Source organism: Monopterus albus, unplaced genomic scaffold (genome assembly GCF_001952655.1).
Source record: "Monopterus albus unplaced genomic scaffold, M_albus_1.0 scaffold92.1, whole genome shotgun sequence".
In the NCBI taxonomy this organism is placed as follows: domain Eukaryota; kingdom Metazoa; phylum Chordata; class Actinopteri; order Synbranchiformes; family Synbranchidae; genus Monopterus; species Monopterus albus.
In genome coordinates, this window is record NW_018127972.1 from 3299709 (window position 1) to 3324169 (window position 24461).

The following is a 24461-nucleotide window of genomic DNA, read 5'->3' on the forward strand; positions in this document are numbered from 1 at the left end:
TGGGGTCTCCTAAAGCAACACACAGTTACTGGCAAGCCTGAAGGGCTGCAGGGGTCAAGGGTGCAAAAACTGGGTGTGGAAGGGATTGAGGAAGGCTATACAGAAGGTCTTTCAATTGGCCTCAGAAGGTTCTGACACACCATCAGGCACATCAGGAAGAGCAAGTTCACTCTTCCAGATCTTGTACCAGGTTGTGGGCTGGAGGAGGAGGAATGAAGGGTGAGCCTGACTGGGCAGTAAAAAGAACACTGAGGAACTCCTGAACCCAACCAACACGCCCTTGGGGGAGCATTCACCAAAACATTCACCAATATTGATTACAAAGGTTTTTGAGGTCTTTAAATGCCATGAGTGGATGAGATTCATCTGACAGTTCTAGAAATTGTTAGGGTGTATGGTCTGACACACCTCTTCAATATTGCACTGAGGTCAAGGACAGTGTATGTAGTCTTGTAAATCAGTGTGATGTTTCATCTTCAAAATGGGTGACCAAATAGTGTGCACCATTTATTGGGGTATCATGGTGCTCAGTCTAGCTGGGAAAGCTTAAGAAGCAAAATAAGGCTCTGACTGACGTTCAGATGTCGGATCAAGGAGAACTATTGTAGATTCCATCTTGGCCATAGAACAGCAGACCAAATTTTTATACTTGCAAGGCTACCATGCTAGTACTCAGGTACTGGGGCCATGGCTACAGACATCTGGAGGTAGTATAATTGTTGCTTTTTCCCATCAAAAGGAGCCAGCTGAGGTGGTCTGAGCATCTACTTAGGATGACTTATAGATGCCTTCCATTGAAGGTTTTCTAGGCATGTTCAACCGTTAGGATTAATTTCAGTATATTCCCATCTCCATGTTTCATGTTTGGCACTATGCAGTCATTATAGAAATCCTGGCCAGGTCAATGCCAAACATACAGCACTCCATCTGATCTAAACTAAATTATTTGGTTTCAACTGGCCAAAAAATGTGCACCAATATTCATAACATTTCTTTTCATGTAAAAAAAAAAATCACAGTTCTATGCCATTTACTGATTGTTTTCTTCTTACATGCTGTCTTTAGAGGTCGTCTTCATGCAATGTCCTTTGCGCTGTCACAGTCACTGAAACATCAATTTTCACAGAAAGTGACATTTTCAAAAAATTTGCCCTTAGTTAAGATTAGATCCTTGTAAACATAAGTTATTCACAAAGCATCTTAGTCCCCAAGAGAACTCCTAGGGTGAAAAGTGTTAAGAGCATGAAGGAGGACTTTTAAGACTTAAGAGTTTCTTAAGAAGAGAATAAATGATGGAAAGTCAGAGGTAGAAGAAATATTCTCCCAACACTGAACAACAGTGAGTTAAACAAGCACTACAGATTAGATCGTACAGTGATAATGTCTGTGGTTGCTCTCAACAGAAATGTGCTCACATCTCCCACCCAGTGCAATAATGCCCTAACACCAGAAATGAAAGTGATCACAACATTAAGCTATTTGGCAACTGAAAAAAGAAACAGTGCAGCAGTGATTACATGTTACTTTTGCAAGTTCCCATCAGCAGAGTAATCACACAAACCGTTACAGACCTTTCTATTGTACCTTGCAGGCTCATAGACAGAGCCAGCATCAATTTACCACAGAAACATGAAGACATTTTGGAGCCATTTTCCCCCCATTAATACCAAATTGATTAAGCAAAAAAGTATTAAAATTACCAGTATGGTACACTTAGGCAATTAAATATAAAAACTATGAGCAGAGTAATCATGCTGACCTCCAACAGAGCTGAATCATCAAGATATGACTGGTTGAAGTGTTGCGCCAACAGAGTATCCTTACATTCAGCAGCACTCACTTATTATATTTGAAAATGGAGTCTATCACTTGGTTTTCTAATGGGGAGCTAAAATAATGGCTAGGAACAAGGGCTCCATGTTGCAAGCTAGTAACACCACACCAATACTGTCAGTTATGTATCACTTCTCTGCAGCTTGCACCACCACAATATGATCTATATGCCTACCAATGGGGTACAACCACACTGCCTCATTGAAATAAGGTTGTTTTTTTTTTGTTTGTTTTCCTTGCTCAGTTTCTCTGAGCAGTTTCCTAAATCACTTTTAAGCTACGACTCCTCGCTAGTGATTTTAAGCTAAATTAAAAGCTCTATGCTCAGAATGTTTGTAAGGGCCCAGGTTTCTTATCAGGCAATTAATACAAAATACAATTAACGAAGATTAGCCGTCCCTGATAGGCTAGTGGTTAAGGCGCAGCGCTCTCGCCGCTGCGGCCCAGGTTCAAGTCAGGGTTGCATCAGCAAGGGCATTTCGGCGTAAAACACATGCCAAATGTCAACATGCGAGTCGTCAGTGTGATGATTCGCTGTTTTGTTTTTTTTCCTGCTGTCTCTCTATACAAGCCATTTTTCTTGATGGACAAGCAATGAGATAAGACCTTCATTCAGAGCAAATGTTAAAGTTTAGGTCCAAAAACAGCACAAAAGTCCATGTGCCAGTTAAAAAATGCCACAGGATTTACAAAAAATAAAGCTTGAAGATCTACTGTTGAGAAAACACAAGACGTGGTTTTGTAAGCACTGATGACCTAACTTTGTCTCAGTGTTCTTTACGACAGAAAGGAGTACTGATTTAATATGCTCCAAACTTTTATGACCACATTGGCATAATCAGGATGGCATACCAGGACAGAGAGTAGTTTATCACAAATGTCCATAACATGGGCCCCAGGAAAGCAGTGTGTGGGTTTAGGTTGAATGTTCATTACAATAAAGCTTCCTATGATCAGTGCTGAGGGACAATACTGGGAGGGATATTGGGGCAGTGGTGGTAGAGGTTCTGACTGGGGGTGAGTCTCATTTAGACCAGTTAGGATAAAGATGAGCCAGATGAGGATGAGGGGACAGCAGCAGCGGGAATGAAGGCAGGAGGAAACAGCAGCTGCTGTACTGGTGGAGCTGCTATCATTTATGATAATAGGTGAGTCATTTCTCTACAACACTTCCTCCACTCATGACCCAAACTGCTGAGTGTGTGCACATGTCTGATGTATTTCCACTCAGAACTGCTGCTGCAGTCAATTGTATTTACTGGTTATGGCTGTATTTCAGATTCACTGCTGGGTTTGAAATAAACAGATTGGCTGCAAGTTTCAGGAAGTCATATTTACAACTTTGTTAAAAGGACTATTACAGAGTGAGCCAACTTGTTCAAACTGTTTGCCCAAATAAAACCCTGTCATTATGGCCACTAGTGAGAAATCTCCACTCACTGGGTGCTGAATTGGTAACAGTTTTTGGAAATGACTTAACATTAATACAACAATAACATAACATTGATTTATTATCACTAGATTATGATCAGTATAAAAAATAAATAATTATAGCTAGCAGAGAGAGCTGTGAAATGGCAAACACTTCACAGTAAGGCCCTGCAAATACATCAGTGTGCCGATATTACTGGCTGAGATGGAATACGACTCCTTCTCAAGTCAAGTCAAGATTTTTATTTGCGATTTATGCATAAACAGACAGTCTAGGTATATCAGAATTCTTGTGCAGCTCTCCTTTGGGAGCCTACTATGTTATCAATGTTGTCATTGTGTAGTTTGTCCACTCTTGACACCATTGTTGGAACAAATCACAACAATCAGCTGACCCAGGAAGAGTGGAGCAGGGCACAGAAAAACGAGTACTGCATGACAGAGATCATCTGTGCAAATGGTGACGACAGTTTAATTGCTTAAACAATAATAAAAATATCCCCCATCACATCTTCTCTTAGCCTAAATAAGCCCTACAACATTCATGACATGGACACGTGTACCTCAGATTCAGGTTTGGTTTCAAAGCCATTACACCCCTAGTGTCAAGTCATTCAGCTACAGCTGTTAATGCAGAGTCAGATTATTGACATTTCATATCATCTGTTGCCCACCTATTTTAGCTTGAGGTTGTGAATATTATGCTAACACTCCAAATTATTTCTGTATTTTGAAACAACTAAAGGTGATTACAGATTTCAGATGAATCACTGACTTTGAGTCATTTAGTTAACTGCACATGTAGAAAGCTGAACCAAAGTAGATTCGACAATTTAAAAGAATTAACCTATTCTCCAAAATGTTGAACCACAAATATGTCCTTCATAAAAATAGATGTACATGCATACAACATACAGTACTGAGCAAAGGTCTTAGGCCACCATTAGTTTGGCTGTATTAGCAAGGTTGTAATGTCTCTTTATTAAAGTCTCCACGGCATGCTCATTTTGCTCATTTCCAGCCATTTAATGTTTAATCATGGGTACCTCTTAGATTAGCTTGCCACCCCTCATAACTACAAATACTCAGAATGATAAAACCAGTGAGCCTCTTCCTAAATACGAGAGGATAGTTCGTGAACATGCACAACTCCTGTTGTGACACATTTTGTTGCGTCACAAGTGGACAGTACAACGAGCCGCACTGGAATTAATTAATTTGAATTTCTCCTCCATAGATAGGTAAACAATGGTATATGTATAAAGCTGGTAATTGAGAAACCCCATATTTTAACTGGTATGACGCAGACATAGTAACTTCTCGAGCCTTACATCAGTTCTCTATAACCTTACAGAAACAATGCATTTCCAGACATGCAATGTGTGTTGTTTTTTTTTAACATACCGTTAAGTCACACCGAGTAGTGGAAACATCACTCCCTTTCAAGTAGCTCCAAGGTTGCTGAATCCAAACGGTGGTTGCTGCATCTTCCCCCACACGACCACATACAGTCCCAAAGTAGTGAAATCAATTCCTACAGGTAGCAGAACACCTACAATAACATCATGGATCGTTTATCTTCTCGTTAACTGGCAACACATCACATCTGGCAGGCACACTGGCCTCAAGCAGTCAAAACAAACAGGTCCTGTGCTCCTGGGGAATCCATCATTGATGAGTTGATCATTCACCACTGGGAAACTTCACAGACCTGTTGCTTGTTGGTTAGACCTAATCAAGTGAAACTGCAAGTCCCTGTACATGAACATTCCCAGACATGCAGTAACCGCAGGCTCTGTATTTTTCTCCACTTCCTCTGGTCACAGTGCAGCAGGAGGTAAAGCTCACATGAAAGCCCAACTGCCTGGATTTTATGCCCATTCAAGGAAATCCTTAAACTATCACAACAACTTTATTATGGTAGAAAAAAGGCTCACGAGCGAGAGTTTGCAACACAGGTATAAACCAAGTTTCTTCTACATAGAAATACTAGAACATACGTACACCTAATTATGATCTTTTCTAAGATTCTAAGATTATAATTCACTGTTGTAAAATTATAGATAAGTCAAAAAACAAGGAAAAGCATGCCATGGGCTTTTTGTTAAGATACAAACAGAAATTACAGGAAATATATACACAATATTAAAAACTAAATGTTCAGGATACAATATCTTCTACAATTCACCGTTTTTAGTGTCAACTTCCTTTGCACTTAACACAGCTTGAATTATTTTGGGACGACTGTCTTGAAACCATGACAGACCTTCCTCTGTTTCAGGGAAATATACAACAGATACTGTAGGACTGTGGACCCCATGTTAGGTAGTTTGTGAATGAATCATGAATAATTGGAGTGAACTTAGTGCATCTCTGCAGTTCCAACAATTCAAGAGTGAGATGTCTTCACCGGTAAAACGATTGGTTGATTGGATATCAATGATGGAAATTTTGCACCTTCTGGTCAATGGCATACATGCAAATGGTTATTATCGTCTGTCATCTTTTACATTAAATATTATACAAGAACTTTCATTTGTTTTGTTTTTTTGTTTTTTTAACCCAAAGTACTGCCAGATGGGCAAAGAGGTACTTTTAACTACAGCACAATCGCAGCCGAGAACAGAGACTTTTCAGGTATTTGCCATTATTGCTAGGGATGCAGAGAAGCTCAAAAATTGCCATTTGTATGTTATGCAAATGAAACCACGACACACACTTAAGACCAATATTTGCTAGATAATATTTCATGAAAAATAAAGTAAAAAATTTTAGGAGTATATAGTCATTTATAATTAATTTGGGACCAAGTGCATGTTTCTTTTGAAAATATAACAAAAAAAGTTAGCCTTCAAATGACATAGCCCTGATTTTTGGGACCACGAAGATTTCTAAACCTAAAACACGGTGTCACAAGCTCACAAAAGGTGAACAATTACTCCCATTAACAGGAAGACTAAGAGTGAATTCCTTTTCCAAATAACTTTTTTATTGTTTCTCACTCCTTGATCCTCAATCGTTCCAGTCCGCCATCTTGAAGGATGTCCCAAAGTTCTTATTTCTGCTCTAAGGAGCAAGGATCATTTGTGGATAAACACTCTCCTTTATCACAAATTAGTTGGTGATTGGATGCTTCAGATGAAGAATTATAGGAAAGGACTTCTCAGTCTGTAAAAATGCATTTCTTTGATTCACTGCATCTTTTCCTCACATCTTATGTGGGTGGGATTAAGACGCAAGGAAAGGATACAAGTGAGAGAAACATGGATGCAATTAAGGGAATTGAGATTTACCCTCTGTGAAATGCCAAAGGAGTGTATACTAGGAACAAAGTCATTTGTATGATTTATCGTTTCACCATATCAGAAAACAAAACTGTGGGTGGAACATCCTAATTGTACAAAGGGGGAATAACAGAAAAACTGAGTGGCACAGACATTTTCAGACAGACAGTCTGTCAGCATTATCTTATATATGTGAATAGTGATGGGAGTAGATGGGAAGAAAAAAAAATAAAAATAAAAAATAAAAAAAAGAGCTTGGAACTCAAACCCTGCCTACATTTACATCGCCACACGCCTGTCCAATCACAGCCTGAGAAGCTGGACCAAATAATGTTAGACCTTTGGCCTGAAAGGTTAACTAAGACAACCGATTAACACATTATCACATACAACATTATCAATTATGACTTATTTTCTCTTGAATGACTAATCGTTTTGTTGATATAGAACAACTGCAGTCTTTGCATCCTAAATGCCAAATCTACAGTGTTAATGATAACACCATCAGTGTAAATCTGTGTAGGAATAATGTGAAAATAATGTCATGAGCAGAAATGTCCAACGTCAATGTTGTCCCGGACCCTGACCTGTTGAATGAAATACTTGCATAATCAGAATGTAGAGGCAGTAAAACAATATGGCTGTATTCTGTCTAGTGGTCCGGCTTGTTTTAGATGATAGGAATCTGTTAGGTGCGATAATTCCAGTGAGGGGTGTACTATTGCATAGTTCCAATTAACTCCAGTAAATTACTTTTCTTTTCCTCAGTGTAGGAGCACTGAATCAGCATATGGTATGAAAGACAACATGTCATCTGGGAAGAGTTTTATGGACTGGTCTTTTTTGCAACATGCAAAAAGTGATTTACACATGTTATATGTCATATCACAAAAAACCAGATCTGTTGTGAATTTGCAACTGAAAATGTGTTAATGATACAATGATGACTGCTGGATTGCACCTGGCTGTCTGTAGAGGTCAAAATACTTTATATGAGCTTTATCACTTCTAAAGCAGTAGTTTCAGTCTGAGCTTGTCTCCAGTGGAGGGACATTAACTTCCACAATATCTCCAGTGATTACATCATGATGAGTGCATTACCTGAAATGTGGCTGTTAAATGCCGCCAGGCCTGAACAGGGAAATCAATGAAGCAGCGGACAGAACAGACTTGTTCACTGTTCCTCCATACATCCCCCTGAGAGTCAGCCTCCACACTCATTAATGAAGACAGACATAACTGATACACAGTATATCCATGAACACAGGAAGATTTTACCTTGTGATTGTCCAAAGGTTACTGAATCATTATGGGTTATGTCTATATTTAAATGCTTAATTCTCTAAGGTGAGGTGAATTTACTTTCCAACCCTGAGTACAGGTGCATATTATGGACAACTTTTACTGGTTTAAGCTTCATTTAGCTTGAAAATGATTGTGACCGTCTAGTGAAAACCATGCATCTCCAAACTGAAACTGAAGGGGCCAGATGACACGAAGAAAATGCTCCTACATCTTATGCATTAAAGAAGAACTTCACCACTGCTGTTTTAAAGCAGAAAATCATACAACAATCAGAATACATTGCAAGCGGTGCCTGCCAGGCCACTCCACTGGTGGTGGTATGAAAAACAAACAGACAGGTAGGTTGTTTAAGGCTAGCAGCCATTTTAACAAACAAGTTGGCATTAATCTGCATGATACAGTCACATGAAAAAATAATGGCACCGTTTGCAATTTCTTGGTTTTCGGCATATATTGGTCATGAAATATGATCTGATCTTCACCAAAGTCATAAATATCAACAAACACAATATTTCTAAGCTGATAAAACACAGACATGATCTTTCATGTCTTTACTGAACACACTGATTAAAAGTATTGGTGAAAAAAGTCATGGCAACACTAGGCTTCTGATGTCACTAGGAGGGTGACAAGATCATGCAATATTAAAACTTGATGATATTCATCGTCAAGGTGAAAAGCTGCCTCACGATATCAGTACACAACAGAACCAGAGCAGCATCCAGCATGAAAGACTGTGAGGATGAAATTAGCAGAGAAAACGTTATCTCACAATTATATCTGTTTACCAATGTGGTGCCCATTTCTGCTTTGTTTTGGAGACAATGGTGGACAAGGGGGTGTAGAAATTAAAACCTTCTATCCAGATGTACAGTGAAGAACAACGTACACATGTACACGGTGCCTCACCAAAACTACTCGGCTATCAGGATGCCCGAAACGGAGCCTTCTTTTGCAGAGCCTAAGCTGTGTATAAGGTGAGACAGTCACTGTTGTACCACTTCTTGTGCACACGCTCTATTATTATTATTATATTTAAATTACTATAATAAGACCTAGACAAATAGATTATTTGTTTAGATAACCAAGTATTTTCAAGCCTGTAGTTCAATAACACCAGCCCAAATCAGTAGACCAGCGAACTTGGTTCATTTTCCCTTTTGTTTGGTTTCTTTTCACACAGAAAAATCCAAGAAAATCAAAATTCATCACTATAAATCCAGTTCCCTCCACCCATTGGTTAAATGAGTCTGTGGTGGGAACGAGTACGTAAACACAGAAGAAGAGGATCCATGTTCTTTACTGGTAAGTTCCTATGAAACAAATTTACTCTGCACAATGAAGAAACAGCAAAACTGGCATTTGCTCATAACTGTGGTAATTATCTGGGCAATATATGAAACAAAACTATACCAACAGAACGCCAAATGGAGTTCAAGAAAACATCTTGATAATACAGTACTGCTTCATACTTCACAAAGAACACATACTTGTGTATACTACTGTAGACTGAGCAGGAAAAAGGAGATGCTTATGCTACTGTAGGCTCCACACATGGCCTTCCACTACCCTGCTTTTGACATCTTCACAGGGGAACAGCGAAGGAAGAACAGAACCCTGTTCACCTAGCTCCCAGAAGTAAAACAACAATGCAGAGAGGTATGTGAGACCATTGTGAATATGATAAACAGCCAAAGCAAATGTTACCGGATGGTTTATTCATCATCTTTTGTGATACATTACTCAAAGCACATCAATTTTAATCATTTTCAACTACCCTGTTCACTATTTCTATGGTCTATTTTCAAGATAACTTGCACATTTGGGTTCCAGAGGGACAGACTACAACATGGTATAATTGAGTAATACTGTAAGGGAAAAGAGAACGCTGGCACAGCAATGAATATCACTTCTAAAGCTACTGTTCGGTATCTGAGGAAAAGAAAAATTCAAAGTTATGTCCTTGCTGAACAAACAAATGTAGATATGCAATTAGGTGCTGTCTGAAAAGAGTTAACACCAACACATGAAGAGTAAACAACAATGTATTTAAGTGCAAGACTGTAAGAGACAGACAGGCATTAGGAAATGTAAATAATTAGTAATTGTTGCTTTTCAGTATCTTCTTCCTCTTAGGTTCTCATTCATAAGCTTTATGTTACTGTGAAAGCTGCATTACCAATCTCTACAAAGCACTGTATTTCACATAAGACTATACATTTTAGTCTGAAGTATTTATGAGGTATGTTATTGCACTTACAGCATGTTCATGTGTCAATTTAGTCCTACTAGATTTTCATTTTGTTTTAGAGAGCCAGAAGTAAGTTTTAGCTGTCCACATGTGGCCCAACTCACAATGCTGTGTTCTTTTATCCTCTGAGGAATGATCACCTTCATCCCAAAAACAAATAAACAAAAACAAACCGAGCACTTTTATTTATTAGAGCAGTATTAGGACAAGGTCAGGGTTCAGGTTAGGGGAAGACATCTCGATGGGGAAACAGACTGACACAACAACGGCTCTGCTTCCACATGCCGTGTTTGATTCCACAGCTCAGTATTTCAGCCTTCCCACAGCTTTTCCTCAGACACTTTGGTACATTTTTCACATCATCCTTGATATATGCAAAACAGTAAGAGCGCATTTCTCAGAACATTTCATACAAACAGCAGCATGCAAAAACATATCACTTGCTCAGAATCCTTAGTTTATCTCTCAAAGGTAAATACCTATGTCAGTGAACATGTCAGTGTCATCAGAAAGACAAGTGACAATAGATGACTGCACTTGTTCTGTTTGGCCTGTATCAGTTTCAACAGCACAAGGTTTCACATCGCTGTATGTGGGAAACTGAATGCAAAGGTTGTGCATGATTCACATTAGTACTGTTTTTACAGTAATGTCATTGTGATAGAAAAATGTGTTTTACAACACTGCATACAGCACAAAGGAAAAAAACAAAAACAACAAAAAAAAAAAAACCCAAATGTAAACACAGGAAACACTTCCTAGACAGAACAACTGTTCTCCCAGTGTCCAGCTGCCTTCAGCCAGCCTTGGACATTGTGAGGCCATGATTTGCAGCATGGTCCACAAGTGTGGCCCTTGATTCATTGGGAACGTGCTGATGTCCTTGGTCTCTTCTCCTGCTTCCTCTGTTTTTTCCTCCCTACCCTTCCACCACACAGGCCTAACTCCTCTTCTTCTACTTGACACATGATGCTGTTCACTTCCTTGTCTTGTCTTCCATTGTCAGGAATTCTAACACTGGGTTGTGCTCCGTCTATATATACTTGCCAATTGAAGGTTCACGAGAGGCACTTCTGAGCTATTTTACAGTTGAGAAATGGTTGATCATACACTTCACATATTCCCCGTCATAGTCAAAGTCAAGACTGCGAGCAATTCAACAATTCAGACTAAGTTTAAAAAAAAAAGTCTAATACAGCTGTACAGAAAAATGCTTGACAAATACTAAAGACTACACTCACCAGACACCATATTAAGTAAACCTATACAACTGTGTACAATTCAATACAACACTTCCACCTTAAGATCTGTTTATGAAGCTCAAAATGTTTCGGTTTTTGGTTTCCATAAATTGGCAAATTCAATTATATGTTTATTACTGCAGTCACAATTAAAGGTGGTGTTGTACATGACAGCCAGATGTGTGTGTAACACTCTGACCCTCTCATGTATATAGCTGGGGAGGACAAAAATATAGAGGCACCTCTGAAAATCATGTAGTCCACTACAACACCACCTTTAACTTTAACCTCAGTCATAAACATATAACTGAATTTATACATTTATGACAATTTCACCAAATGCTGAAACATTCTGAGCTTCATAAACACAGATGTTAAAGCAGATGTGTTGCACTGAAGTGCATACAACGGAACAGGCGTACCTAATAAAGTGACTGGGCAATGTACATACCAGAAGAGCTCAATTCAATTCATATTTATTTGTATAGTGCCAAATCACAACAAAAGTAATCTCAGGACACTTCACAAAGTAAGGTCTAGACCCTACTATCATCACTATTATTATTGGAGCTCAGTTAAGAGTTAAGATCCTGGTTAAGAATCTTTGTGTATCATCTTTACATGCACACCGTTTAACGTTCCCCACCAGTCTCAACAATAGATCCAATATGCTTCTTTGTACATTCACAGGAAAATAAACTGACTCCCATTAATATGTGTATGACTTAAAACATGGCAAAACAGACAAAAGGACACAAGAAATATGACACACGACACTGAAAATCACCATAGCTTGTATGTGTTCACCATGTGTGAGCACTGTCCACAAAGACATGCACACAGTTGCACTGTAAGGCTCCCATTGTGTGCAGAGTAAGGCACAGAAAAACTAAGCTGTGTGGAGGAGGACAACAAGATGAGCTAGATTAAAGGAAGCAGCGCACCATGGAAACAAGTATCAGCTGAAGACACAGCTGTCTCCTCCGGAGGAGGAAAACCAAAACAATAACAACAGCCAGAGCCAGCTTCTTACTTTATTTCATTTAAGAAACATCACAACGCTGTAAATTAATTTGATAAAAAAATAAAGCCGCTGTAAGCGCTGGCCAATTACTTATACAGTGTTAGTTTGCTTCAAATTTTTGTTTTGAAGTGAGATTATTTGTTGTAAACCCTTTGGGATTTTAGAATCTCACATGCACAAAGGAGACGTGCACTTCCTCTTTCATTCCTTTTACCACCCAATTACATCCTTGTTTGTTAAGTAGTTTGATTCTATATGAATGAAAACCATTGCTTCTATGTAGTACGTCCTAAACATAAGCCACAATCAAATACTAAAAAAGATATGGCAGAAGTAATAGGTGAGTTGATATTAAATGAGCTAATACCTTAAAACATTATGGCCCTGCTGTAGTAATAGCCAGGAGAAGGAATAATGAGACAAATGTTCATGAAGTGTCTCAAAAAAGCATGTGGGGACATTCACATTACAAGTAAACATGCTGTACCTGTAGTATATAACACCTTCTAGGTTTATCAGTGAACTTTGCTGAATAAATTTACTGGTTTGACGACAAAAGTTTGTCTTTGAGACCTTATTGTTTAATTTCTTGTTAAACATTGTGTCTTTTAACATCTTGAGATACTGAAAAAAGTAACACATTTGCCAAGTTATCCCTTTCATTCTGTGCTTTTCAGATACATCGATACAGGCCCATCTCTAACAATTACTGTAACTTCATTATCAGTTAACCTGCTGATTATTTTCTTGAATAATCACTTATTCAGGTGCAGCTGTGCAAATAATGCAATTCGCCACAGGATTCAGCAGGCCCGCTTTATTCACTTTACTGAAAAGTCACTGTCACAACGTTCCAATGTGACATTATTAAACATCTTGTTTTTCCTTAACCAGCAGTCCAAAACCCAAAGATATTAATTCCACAACTAAAACAACAAATCTTCACAAGCAGTTAGGCTGCTGCATTTATTAATAAATCAACTAATCATTGCAGCACAGACCTCATTATGTGGGTGCATTCAGCAGAGGTCTTTGTTCACATGCTTTGCTTGACTAAGGCTGCTAAACAGCCCTTAAACTCTATTTTCAAAAACATCTCATTTAATTGAAATAGGCTCCGCACTGAGGCATTTTCATTTTACTGAAGCGCTCCTTCACAACCTCACGACCCAAACATGTGAGGATGGACCAGATGAGACACGAAGGAAAGCAGATGGAAAGACAGAGTGAGGGTGAAAGTGAGAAGGAGAGAATAAAGGTGGGGGAGTGGAGAGAGGGGGGAAATCCCACTCGGAGGAGAAGCGTGACAGAAAGAACACACTGGCACATAGAGAGAGAGAGAGAGAGAGAGAGAGAGTCACAGATCAGAACCTAATCTAAATGAAAGGCCGGGTCATTAAACATACATCTGCAGACTGGATAGGGGCTTCCGTTTTAAAGGTACAGTAGATGGACTTGAGAGGCTTGAAATAGAAACCAAAGGCAAGAAGACTACGAGGGGACAGTGTTACAACAGCCCAATTAGAGTGTTTGAACTCCAGGCTTGAGACCTGAGCCCAGCCTCCCGGTGACACTTTCTGAACAGTATGACCTCATTTTAGTTTTTCTCCTTCCTCATCTACTCCCTTCAAATAGTCTCAAGTGCCAAGTGATTGAGTGTTTGTGTGAGAAAATAAAACAAGTTGACATAATGGGGAGAAAAGGGAGAACAGAATAAGTGAGTGTGAGAAACAGATGAAAGAAGAAAGGATGCTAGAGAGACAAAGTCAGACCTTGCTGAAGCGAGGAGAGCAGGAGGAAAACTGTCTGATCTCCACCGGCTCATCGTCATTGGTGTCATCCTCGTCGTATGTATTGATGTGGTGATAACGATCTGAACGGGCTGGCAGAAGAGGGAGGGAGGGGGGAGAGAGAGGAGGTAAGATATATGAGCTGTTGGTTCAAAAGAAAAAGTGCAGTTCTGCCATTTCTGGCATGGCGGCAGAAAAGTTATTGTACAATTCATACACCTAATATTGATGGAACAGATGTGTGTTACACATAATTCCAGACACACATACTATCAAAGTAGCTGGTGTCCTCCTCTGACTCCAGGTGTGGGATGAATTCCGCCTTCTGTCTCAGTATACTGTTCCAGTCCAGCTCAGTGAAGAACGAGTGCTGCTTCACCTCAAATGCTCCACCTGGTGGCAGGGGCACAAACACAACCACCTGTCAGGTTCATGCAACAGTATGGGCTAAATCTCAGTTCCCTTAATTGCATCCATGTTTCCCTCATTTGCATCTTTTCCTTGTGTTTTAGTCCCGTCCCCGTAACATGCAAGGAAAAGATGCAAGGCTAAAATAGCGAGGAGAGAGGAATCAAGAAAACATGTTTTAAGAGACATGAGACGTCTTTTCCTTTCATACTTCATCTGACGTGTCCAATCACAAACTGACATCCAATAAATGGTCGTGTCAGTCTACAAAAGACTTCCAGGAAAGATGCTCTCATGTATTCTTACACATGGCTCTCCCAGACAGCCTGGGCAGGCTTTTGGGTTGAGTGAGGATCGAGGAGCAAGGAACAATCAAACAAGGGACCTGGGATTTACCCATGGAGTGAAAGCTAATGATATATTTGTAGAATGCAGAGTTAATTTCAGGGTGTGACATAATTGCCAAGTTTTCTACATAGTGTTAGGAAAAGTTCTCATTAGAGGAACAGTTTGCCATACTGGAAAATACTAGTAATGTGGGATACCACTCATTTCTGGTCTCAACAACAGAGAATGATGGAGAAGAGAAGTAATAAGGCATATTTATAATGGATGTCTGCTTTTATTAACAACATATGGTGCCACCCTGGTCACTTTACTGTGAAGGGACATTTTTCTAGTCAGGACATTGAACTGTAGCCTTGGGACAACGTCCATACTGCATACCCAGGAAGCTTTCACATGCTATCATACATGACATCCACTCTGTTGCCATCAGACTCCAGACTGCACCTCAGTGCTTTCATGTTTTTCTTGCAATGTATTGCATTCCTTGTATTCTTGTTTAATTATAGGTCATAACTTCCACAATCTTGTGCAACCACTGCGTAGCAATGTCCCTGTGAAGATTAATAAATATTTTCTTATTCTTTAGTGGCTCATGCATTTTCAGAGCCATAGTTCGCATGTGACTATGACAGGCAGAAGGAGAAGTAGTTCCTATCAGCTGGGTAGACTGTCCTGGTGATAACTTTATACTGTGTCCCCTTCTGATGATAAAAGGCTGCCCCAAATTACTGAGTTGATATATCAATCTTTTACTAGAAGAATCGATACTGGAACAGGAAATGCTGGGATCGAAGTATTGATATTCCAGGATTGGTCTGGACATCACTAGAAAATTAAGTGAAAGTTATCACTTTCATGTTATATGAAGATCAACGCTGCTCTAATGATTGTTCCTTAAAAATGAAGCTACAGACTGCTAGCCTAGCAAATAACTGGAAACGGGGAAACAGCTTACTTGGCTTGTCAAAAGTAAAAAGGTAGTCTCACACATAACCACACTTAAAACTACAACTTCTTGCTTTTACACTTTTATATGGATTAAAGAAATGTGCTGGTACAGTGTGGAGATTTTCTTGTTTTCACACACAGCCAGGCTAAGCTAAACCAACCAGCTGCTGCTGTAGCCTCATATCCAGCAGACAGACCTTAGAATGGTAGAGATGTTCTCAGCTACCTTTCATCAGAAAGACAAATAAGCCTTTTACCCTATAATATCAAATTGTTTTTATCCTACTTTGTATCCTCAGTCTTGTTGCCAAATGGATATAGATAGTATGTCTAAAGTCAAGTAAATACAAATGCAGGTACCTGTACCCAACCTCACAAGAGGGTTGGTCTGCAGCAGAGCAGAGATGAGGGCCTGGGCATCCGCAGGCAAGGCGTCATCACCATCTGGCCAAACTATATCATCTAACAGAGACAGAGCAAAGGGTCATAGTAACGTGGCAGAAAGAAACAGCTCCATTTTGAAGTAGTTTCCAAGATGGCAAATCACAGCCTATGGCAAACTGCTGTAAAACTGCCATTAATACTTGCATCAGGGGGAAAAAAACATTTTAGTTGGAGCAGTATTTAAAATCTTATGGCCTAAATATCTCTGCTCAGGCTACATCATATGCATGCATGGCACCAGACAGTTTAGAAGGAAGAGTAATGTTTTATTAATCTTTAAAGCATATACACTGTGGTTTCTAAACTCTGTGGTAGTCTGAAAGTCTTACTAACGTAGAATGAGCAACTACTATAAAAGAAGAGTCTAGTGGTTTGATTTTGATTGCTAAAATGTGCAGTTTGAGAGTCTTCAAAAAAGGGTAGAATATTATGAACGTTTACTTCTACTTCCTCACCTGTAATGACCTGTCCGAACAGCTCCTCAGGAGTGTCTCCAAAGAAAGGCACACAGCCCACCAGGAACTCATACAGAATGATACCCATAGCCCACCAATCCACCGGCTTCCCGTAGCCTTGACGGAGAATCACTTCTGGAGCGATGTACTCTGGAGTACCACATACCTTAGTGATGCAGTGAAAGAGGAAGCAAGGCAGGCAGAGTAAGACAGGAAAGTAAGGGAGTTACATAATCCAAATTCTCCACATTAAAGAACATTGATTGTAAACAGTTTTCCACACACACTCTTTTACTGTAAGTACCACTTTATCAAAACACAAAAATCACTTTTGTCCCACTTACCTCTAGTTGTATGCGGGTGTTCAGATCTGAGCTCCACCACTCCAGTACAATAAAGATAACCTTAACATTGTCAGTGGTGCTCAAAGAAAATATCAAAAATAGGGGCATGTGGCTGAGGTGCATACCAAAACATTCAGGGTTCGATTCCCAGCCGGGGAGCCTCTGTCATAACAGCCCTCTCCCTCTGACTTTGTTTCTTGTCGCTCTCTACGCTTTTAACTTTTGCAAAATACCCCCAAAAAGCAAATCATCTCTGCATATGCAGTACCATGTCAGCACAAGGCAATCACTTTACGGTGAGTGACTGAAAACCGATAACGAGGTTTGCGGACACTGTTTTTGAACAGAGACACAACCTTTAAGTAATTTTTGTTTTAAATGCTATAAACTCCAGAAGTAATTGTCCTGGGTGGGGGGAGAAGTTTTAGTACCAAAGATTTAAAACCCAGATAAAACTTTAGTTATTTACACATCAAGATGTGTTTTGTGAACTGGTCCTTTAAAACTAGACGCTGTAATGTGGAAACTGTGCCGTCAGTTTATCCCCTCTGCTCTGTTCTCTCAGGAGAGTGAATGTAAAATGAAAGCACTTGTGAGTCTCCCTCTGTGTGAATGGTTACACATGTTTTTGTCGTCTTGCACAACAGAGACATCGTTATTGACTGAATGAGAAATTCTTCACTAATCAGCATCTCCACCAGAAACCTGAAAAGACAAGCCCCGGTCTCCCTCATCTGCAGATGTGAGGTGATTACTGGCTGACAAACAGATGCCCGCTCCCACCCAGAAGAGCTGGAGGAGACACAGGCCAATCTGACTGATTACAACTAGTTTAATTCAGATCATAAACAATAATTGCAAAATGGTATTGTGATGGAGATGAAGAGCATTAACGAGTCACTAATTCAAAGTACACAGGAAGCTTTGTAATGCAGTGTGTTCATCTGGAGATTAATGATTTCACCGATGACTTGGCAGGTTGGCACGCATGGCTGGAAAAGGCTGTTGTGAGTGACAGTCATCTGTGCAGCCACCATATATCAGATCTTAGAATTTCACTAATTCTGCACTGCATACAACCTCATTCATACAGTTGTTAATTAAAATCGATCTGTCACCAGCCTTTCTTCCTTTATATATGGGTGGATAATGCACTGCACTTAATGTCCAAGCTGGTATATATCCAGGGTACTAGGTAATAAGTACAATACCTGCTTGTCCAGGAATTCTCTGGCATCTTTCTCAATGTGTCCCTCATACAGGTTGGTGGTGAGGCTCATTAGACCCATCTTTGACAAGCCAAAATCTGTGAGCTTGATGTGGCCCATGGAGGTGATCAGGAGACTATATGAAGTGAGGAAACAGGGGTTTAACTTTTAACAGCTATTAAGTTCAAGAATACACCTTTTACAGATTGTATTAAAACAGGGTTTTCAACTAGCTGTGACCCAGGGACCACCATTCTGACTAGGAAGTAACTCAAGGACCGCTGTTGTGGGGTGGCTACATCAGAGGGGCACAAATATAATCCTGAGAGTCACCTTGGCTTTTCTTAATTGTATATATTTGCAGGAAATTGATTATTCGCAAACAGTTGGAAATACATAGAAATGTGTTTTTAAACTACATTACTGAATGCATGATCAGGGACCACCTGCAATGCTTACATAGACCAGCAGTGGGCCACGGACCACTGGTTGAAAACCCCTGCATTAAAAGATAATTCAAATTCCTTTTTTTGTGATTGGCCACTGTGATGACTTCCATGACAGCAGATGAAAATTTTAAAACAGCATCTAATTATTTCTTTGGCAACCTGAGGGCAGCAGAACAAGCTGTTAACACGACACTGACATAGCATTATCACCTTATGGTTGTTTGCCTGTGAAGTACGTGAACGTGTTGGCAAACACTTAACTAAACATTTGTTAGACATGTTGCAACATTAGCATTCATTTGCATCCAAGTCCATCTTTTACTCTCTTCTAGCTCAGTGTTGGTCTCCACCAGCTTCTGGGGGGAATATCTGTCTCTTTAGCTGCTGGCACTTAGTTGCTAACTCTGCCTGTCTGCTAGCCAGGTAGTGCACATTCAGTTTAGCACAGTGGTTTTTGTTTTTTGTTTTTGTTTTTTTGCTGGGTAAAGCTGCATCTGTAAAAAAGGGTGAATGGAGTGAACCAAAGGAAAAAACCATTGAACCAAAACAATAAGCTGAAAAATGCTAAAGCGCTTTCCAGAGATGAGGGAAAATGTTGGGGGGTAATTCTCTCTTGTTAAAATAAAAACACTTTGAGTGCAGCTTCAGACAAAAGAGTGTGAGGATGAAATTAGCAGAGAAAACGTTATCTCACAATTATATCTGTTTACCAATGTGGTGCCCATTTCTGCTTTGTTTTGGAGACAATGGTGGACAAGGGGGTGTAGAAATTAAAACCCTTCTATCCAGATGTACAGTGAAGAACAACGTACACATGTACACGGTGCCTCACCAAAACTACTCGGCTATCAGGATGCCCGAAACGGAGCCTTCTTTTGCAGAGCCTAAGCTGTGTATAAGGTGAGACAGTCACTGTTGTACCACTTCTTGTGCACACGCTCTATTATTATTATTATATTTAAATTACTATAATAAGACCTAGACAAATAGATTATTTGTTTAGATAACCAAGTATTTTCAAGCCTGTAGTTCAATAACACCAGCCCAAATCAGTAGACCAGCGAACTTGGTTCATTTTCCCTTTTGTTTGGTTTCTTTTCACACAGAAAAATCCAAGAAAATCAAAATTCATCACTATAAATCCAGTTCCCTCCACCCATTGGTTAAATGAGTCTGTGGTGGGAACGAGTACGTAAACACAGAAGAAGAGGATCCATGTTCTTTACTGGTAAGTTCCTATGAAACAAATTTACTCTGCACAATGAAGAAACAGCAAAACTGGCATTTGCTCATAACAGTGGTAATTATCTGGGCAATATATGAAACAAAACTATACCAACAGAACGCCAAATGGAGTTCAAGAAAACATCTTGATAATACAGTACTGCTTCATACTTCACAAAGAACACATACTTGTGTATACTACTGTAGACTGAGCAGGAAAAAGGAGATGCTTATGCTACTGTAGGCTCCACACATGGCCTTCCACTACCCTGCTTTTGACATCTTCACAGGGGAACAGCGAAGGAAGAACAGAACCCTGTTCACCTAGCTCCCAGAAGTAAAACAACAATGCAGAGAGGTATGTGAGACCATTGTGAATATGATAAACAGCCAAAGCAAATGTTACCGGATGGTTTATTCATCATCTTTTGTGATACATTACTCAAAGCACATCAATTTTAATCATTTTCAACTACCCTGTTCACTATTTCTATGGTCTATTTTCAAGATAACTTGCACATTTGGGTTCCAGAGGGACAGACTACAACATGGTATAATTGAGTAATACTGTAAGGGAAAAGAGAACGCTGGCACAGCAATGAATATCACTTCTAAAGCTACTGTTCGGTATCTGAGGAAAAGAAAAATTCAAAGTTATGTCCTTGCTGAACAAACAAATGTAGATATGCAATTAGGTGCTGTCTGAAAAGAGTTAACACCAACACATGAAGAGTAAACAACAATGTATTTAAGTGCAAGACTGTAAGAGACAGACAGGCATTAGGAAATGTAAATAATTAGTAATTGTTGCTTTTCAGTATCTTCTTCCTCTTAGGTTCTCATTCATAAGCTTTATGTTACTGTGAAAGCTGCATTACCAATCTCTACAAAGCACTGTATTTCACATAAGACTATACATTTTAGTCTGAAGTATTTATGAGGTATGTTATTGCACTTACAGCATGTTCATGTGTCAATTTAGTCCTACTAGATTTTCATTTTGTTTTAGAGAGCCAGAAGTAAGTTTTAGCTGTCCACATGTGGCCCAACTCACAATGCTGTGTTCTTTTATCCTCTGAGGAATGATCACCTTCATCCCAAAAACAAATAAACAAAAACAAACCGAGCACTTTTATTTATTAGAGCAGTATTAGGACAAGGTCAGGGTTCAGGTTAGGGGAAGACATCTCGATGGGGAAACAGACTGACACAACAACGGCTCTGCTTCCACATGCCGTGTTTGATTCCACAGCTCAGTATTTCAGCCTTCCCACAGCTTTTCCTCAGACACTTTGGTACATTTTTCACATCATCCTTGATATATGCAAAACAGTAAGAGCGCATTTCTCAGAACATTTCATACAAACAGCAGCATGCAAAAACATATCACTTGCTCAGAATCCTTAGTTTATCTCTCAAAGGTAAATACCTATGTCAGTGAACATGTCAGTGTCATCAGAAAGACAAGTGACAATAGATGACTGCACTTGTTCTGTTTGGCCTGTATCAGTTTCAACAGCACAAGGTTTCACATCGCTGTATGTGGGAAACTGAATGCAAAGGTTGTGCATGATTCACATTAGTACTGTTTTTACAGTAATGTCATTGTGATAGAAAAATGTGTTTTACAACACTGCATACAGCACAAAGGAAAAAAACAAAAACAACAAAAAAAAAAAAACCCAAATGTAAGTCCAGGAAACACTTCCTAGACAGAACAACTGTTCTCCCAGTGTCCAGCTGCCTTCAGCCAGCCTTGGACATTGTGAGGCCATGATTTGCAGCATGGTCCACAAGTGTGGCCCTTGATTCATTGGGAACGTGCTGATGTCCTTGGTCTCTTCTCCTGCTTCCTCTGTTTTTTCCTCCCTACCCTTCCACCACACAGGCCTAACTCCTCTTCTTCTACTTGACACATGATGCTGTTCACTTCCTTGTCTTGTCTTCCATTGTCAGGAATTCTAACACTGGGTTGTGCTCCGTCTATATATACTTGCCAATTGAAGGTTCACGAGAGGCACTTCTGAGCTATTTTACAGTTGAGAAATGGTTGATCATACACTTCACATATTCCCCGTCATAGTCAAAGTCAAGACTGCGAGCAATTCAACAATTCAGACTAAGTTTAAAAAAAAAAGTCTAATACAGCTGTACAGAAAAATGCTTGACAAATACTAAAGACTACACTCACCAGACACCATATTAAGTAAACCTATACAACTGTGTACAATTCAATACAACACTTCCACCTTAAGATCTGTTTATGAAGCTCAAAATGTTTCGGTTTTTGGTTTCCATAAATTGGCAAATTCAATTATATGTTTATTACTGCAGTCACAATTAAAGGTGGTGTTGTACATGACAGCCAGATGTGTGTGTAACACTCTGACCCTCTCATGTATATAGCTGGGGAGGACAAAAATATAAAGGCACCTCTGAAAATCATGTAGTCCACTACAACACCACCTTTAACTTTAACCTCAGTCATAAACATATAACTGAATTTATACATTTATGACAATTTCACCAAATGCTGAAACATTTTTGAGCTTCATAAACACAGATGTTAAGACAGAAGCGTTACATTGAAAAGCATACAATTGCACAGGTGTACCTAATGAAGTGGCCGGTGAGTGTAGTTCACCCATTTTGCATGTAATAACATCTTAAATGGACTAATTCCTAAATGTTTTGGGAGGTCAGCCTATTCAACAGAGAACCAAAGATATCTTATTGTAGGGAAGGAAACAGCAGGATATGTACTGTCCTTCATATGTACTTCTGAAACTAGAACAATAAGAATTCATTTGAAAATGTGTGTAATTGTTCTTAAATACCATTCAGAATCATAGAAATATCTCAAAAATGCAAGTACCAAGGGGCTGGGTAAACTAATGTTACCACAACCGGCATATTTATGAAAATGTGTGCTAGCCATATCACTCTCTTTGGGGTTTCCTATTAGTTTTGTCAGCTAAATAGATAAATAGGTGGATGGAGTTTTGTAGTTTAAATACAGATAGTTTAAGGTCACTAATGGTGCTGAAATGAAACTTAATTCTGAACAACTAAACAAGGGATCATCAAGTCACCGATCAATCAAACACTGAATATTACTTATTACATGACAATTTGCTGCTTTTCTCTATTTTATATAAACTGGGTTTATATGTGCCATCCTTTCTCACATTTTAATAGGATACTAAAGGGTTAACTGAGTAAAATCACCATTAGTTGCTGCCCTATTATGTATTTTGTACTGTTGGTGAGTGTTTTTCTGCCTCAGCTCTGTGTCCAATTGCTGCCCAGGAGCATCATGTGAAAGCAGCAAACCCAGTGAGGACAAATTCTGTTGGTTTAAATTTTTCTGAGAAATGCCTCCTCCTCCTTGTTACATTAACTGTCTTTGGTCTATATCATAAATATAATGGCACAAAGCTGAAATCAGGTTCGTCTCTCTTTGCTCATCTCTTTGTAGACAGAGGTTTTTCACAAGACAGCACCGAAGCGCGGGTTGAATCAGAAGAAAACCAATGGGCAATACTGAACTTATGGGTGAAAATAGTATACAGGCAACTGAGGCTCGGCTGGTCTCAGCAAAACATAATTATTTATGGTTTAAAAACAAACTGGAAACACTAAAGTAACAAAAAGAGTAAATGTAAAATGTGTTGTCTCACATGACACCCTTACTTAATGTGGTTACTTCTGCTCTGACACTGTAGCAGCATTTCTGTACACAGCTGATCAACTGTTGCCATCCAGCTTCCCCAGTCCCGTGTATCGCTTCTGGACTGGATAGAGACCAGACCTACCACACACACACACACACACACACACACACACACACACTACTAAAGGACCATATAACCCGCGACGTCTAATTCTCTAATTCTTAAACATTAAGAGCTACTATATACAAGCCAAGTAATTCGGTGGCAGGTTGACCAAACCGGTATGCAGGTAATCCTTTACTCCCCTCCGACATTTAGTGTTCGGGGGGTGGGGGTTAAAGCCTAAATCTGCTGCGTTGCTGCCGCTCTCTGGATTAACACGCACATATACAAGCCACTGAAATATGAGGCCAGTGACTTTTTGGGGTTGTTGTAACAAGTGAAACCCATACAAGTTGCGCCAAGAATACACCAGCGGGTCTAAAGCAGCCAGAACGGGTCTGGTGAGCTAAGGTCGCCGTGCTAGACAGACAAATGGGAATAACTGCGGATTCCACTCACCTGATGCAAAGAGGCTTCGAGCTGCTCCTTTTAAGATGTCTTAGATAAATCCACAGAAATATAAGACACTGTATTGTTTCAAACGCAAAACTGCGTCTTTCGGTCAGTCATAACAATTCTTGATATGGAGGTCCGCCGCTGACTTGTTTCATGTAGTTGGAGCTGTTTCGGGATATATTTATCCGGGCAGGCGTCTCGGCGGGCAGCCCCGGGCGCCCGGAAAAACAGGGAAGCCGCCA

General features: G+C 39.6%; 2 protein-coding genes across 4 annotated transcripts in view; both read right to left on the reverse strand.

Moving 5' to 3' along the window:
* large1 (LARGE xylosyl- and glucuronyltransferase 1) overlaps positions 1 to 24433 on the reverse strand; it is a 133339-nt gene extending 108906 nt beyond the window's left edge. For 2 of the 3 annotated variants that reach the window (XM_020608235.1, XM_020608237.1), the window contains exon 1: positions 24223 to 24433. The gene's annotated coding sequence lies outside the window, so the exon portion shown is untranslated. Of the gene's footprint in view, positions 1 to 1052; positions 1106 to 24222 lie in introns of all 3 variants that reach the window. The other variant, XM_020608236.1, reaches the window with a different exon arrangement.
* On the reverse strand, positions 12121 to 18517 carry LOC109964724 (microtubule-associated serine/threonine-protein kinase 1-like). The gene is made up of 5 exons (XM_020608238.1): positions 18318 to 18517; positions 16763 to 16928; positions 16224 to 16325; positions 14430 to 14552; positions 12121 to 14251 (listed from the first exon to the last, which is right to left on the reverse strand). The coding sequence occupies exons 1-5, from the start codon at positions 18432 to 18434 to the stop codon at positions 14136 to 14138; spliced, it is 624 nt and encodes a 207-aa protein (XP_020463894.1). The 5' UTR covers positions 18435 to 18517; the 3' UTR covers positions 12121 to 14135.
* Positions 24434 to 24461: the final 28 nt, after the last annotated feature.

Excerpts from the sequence above, each read along its gene's own strand:
- LOC109964724 (XM_020608238.1), bottom strand. The coding sequence starts at position 18,434 with ATGGGCCACATCAAGCTCACAGATTTTGGCTTGTCAAAGATGGGTCTA. Across the intron at positions 16,929-18,317 it reads GAGAATTCCTGGACAAGCAG|GTATGTGGTACTCCAGAGTA; the intron begins GTATTGTACTTA and ends TGCATCACTAAG. Across the intron at positions 14,553-16,223 it reads TCTTGTGAGGTTGGGTACAG|GTGGAGCATTTGAGGTGAAG; the intron begins GTACCTGCATTT and ends CCCTGCCACCAG.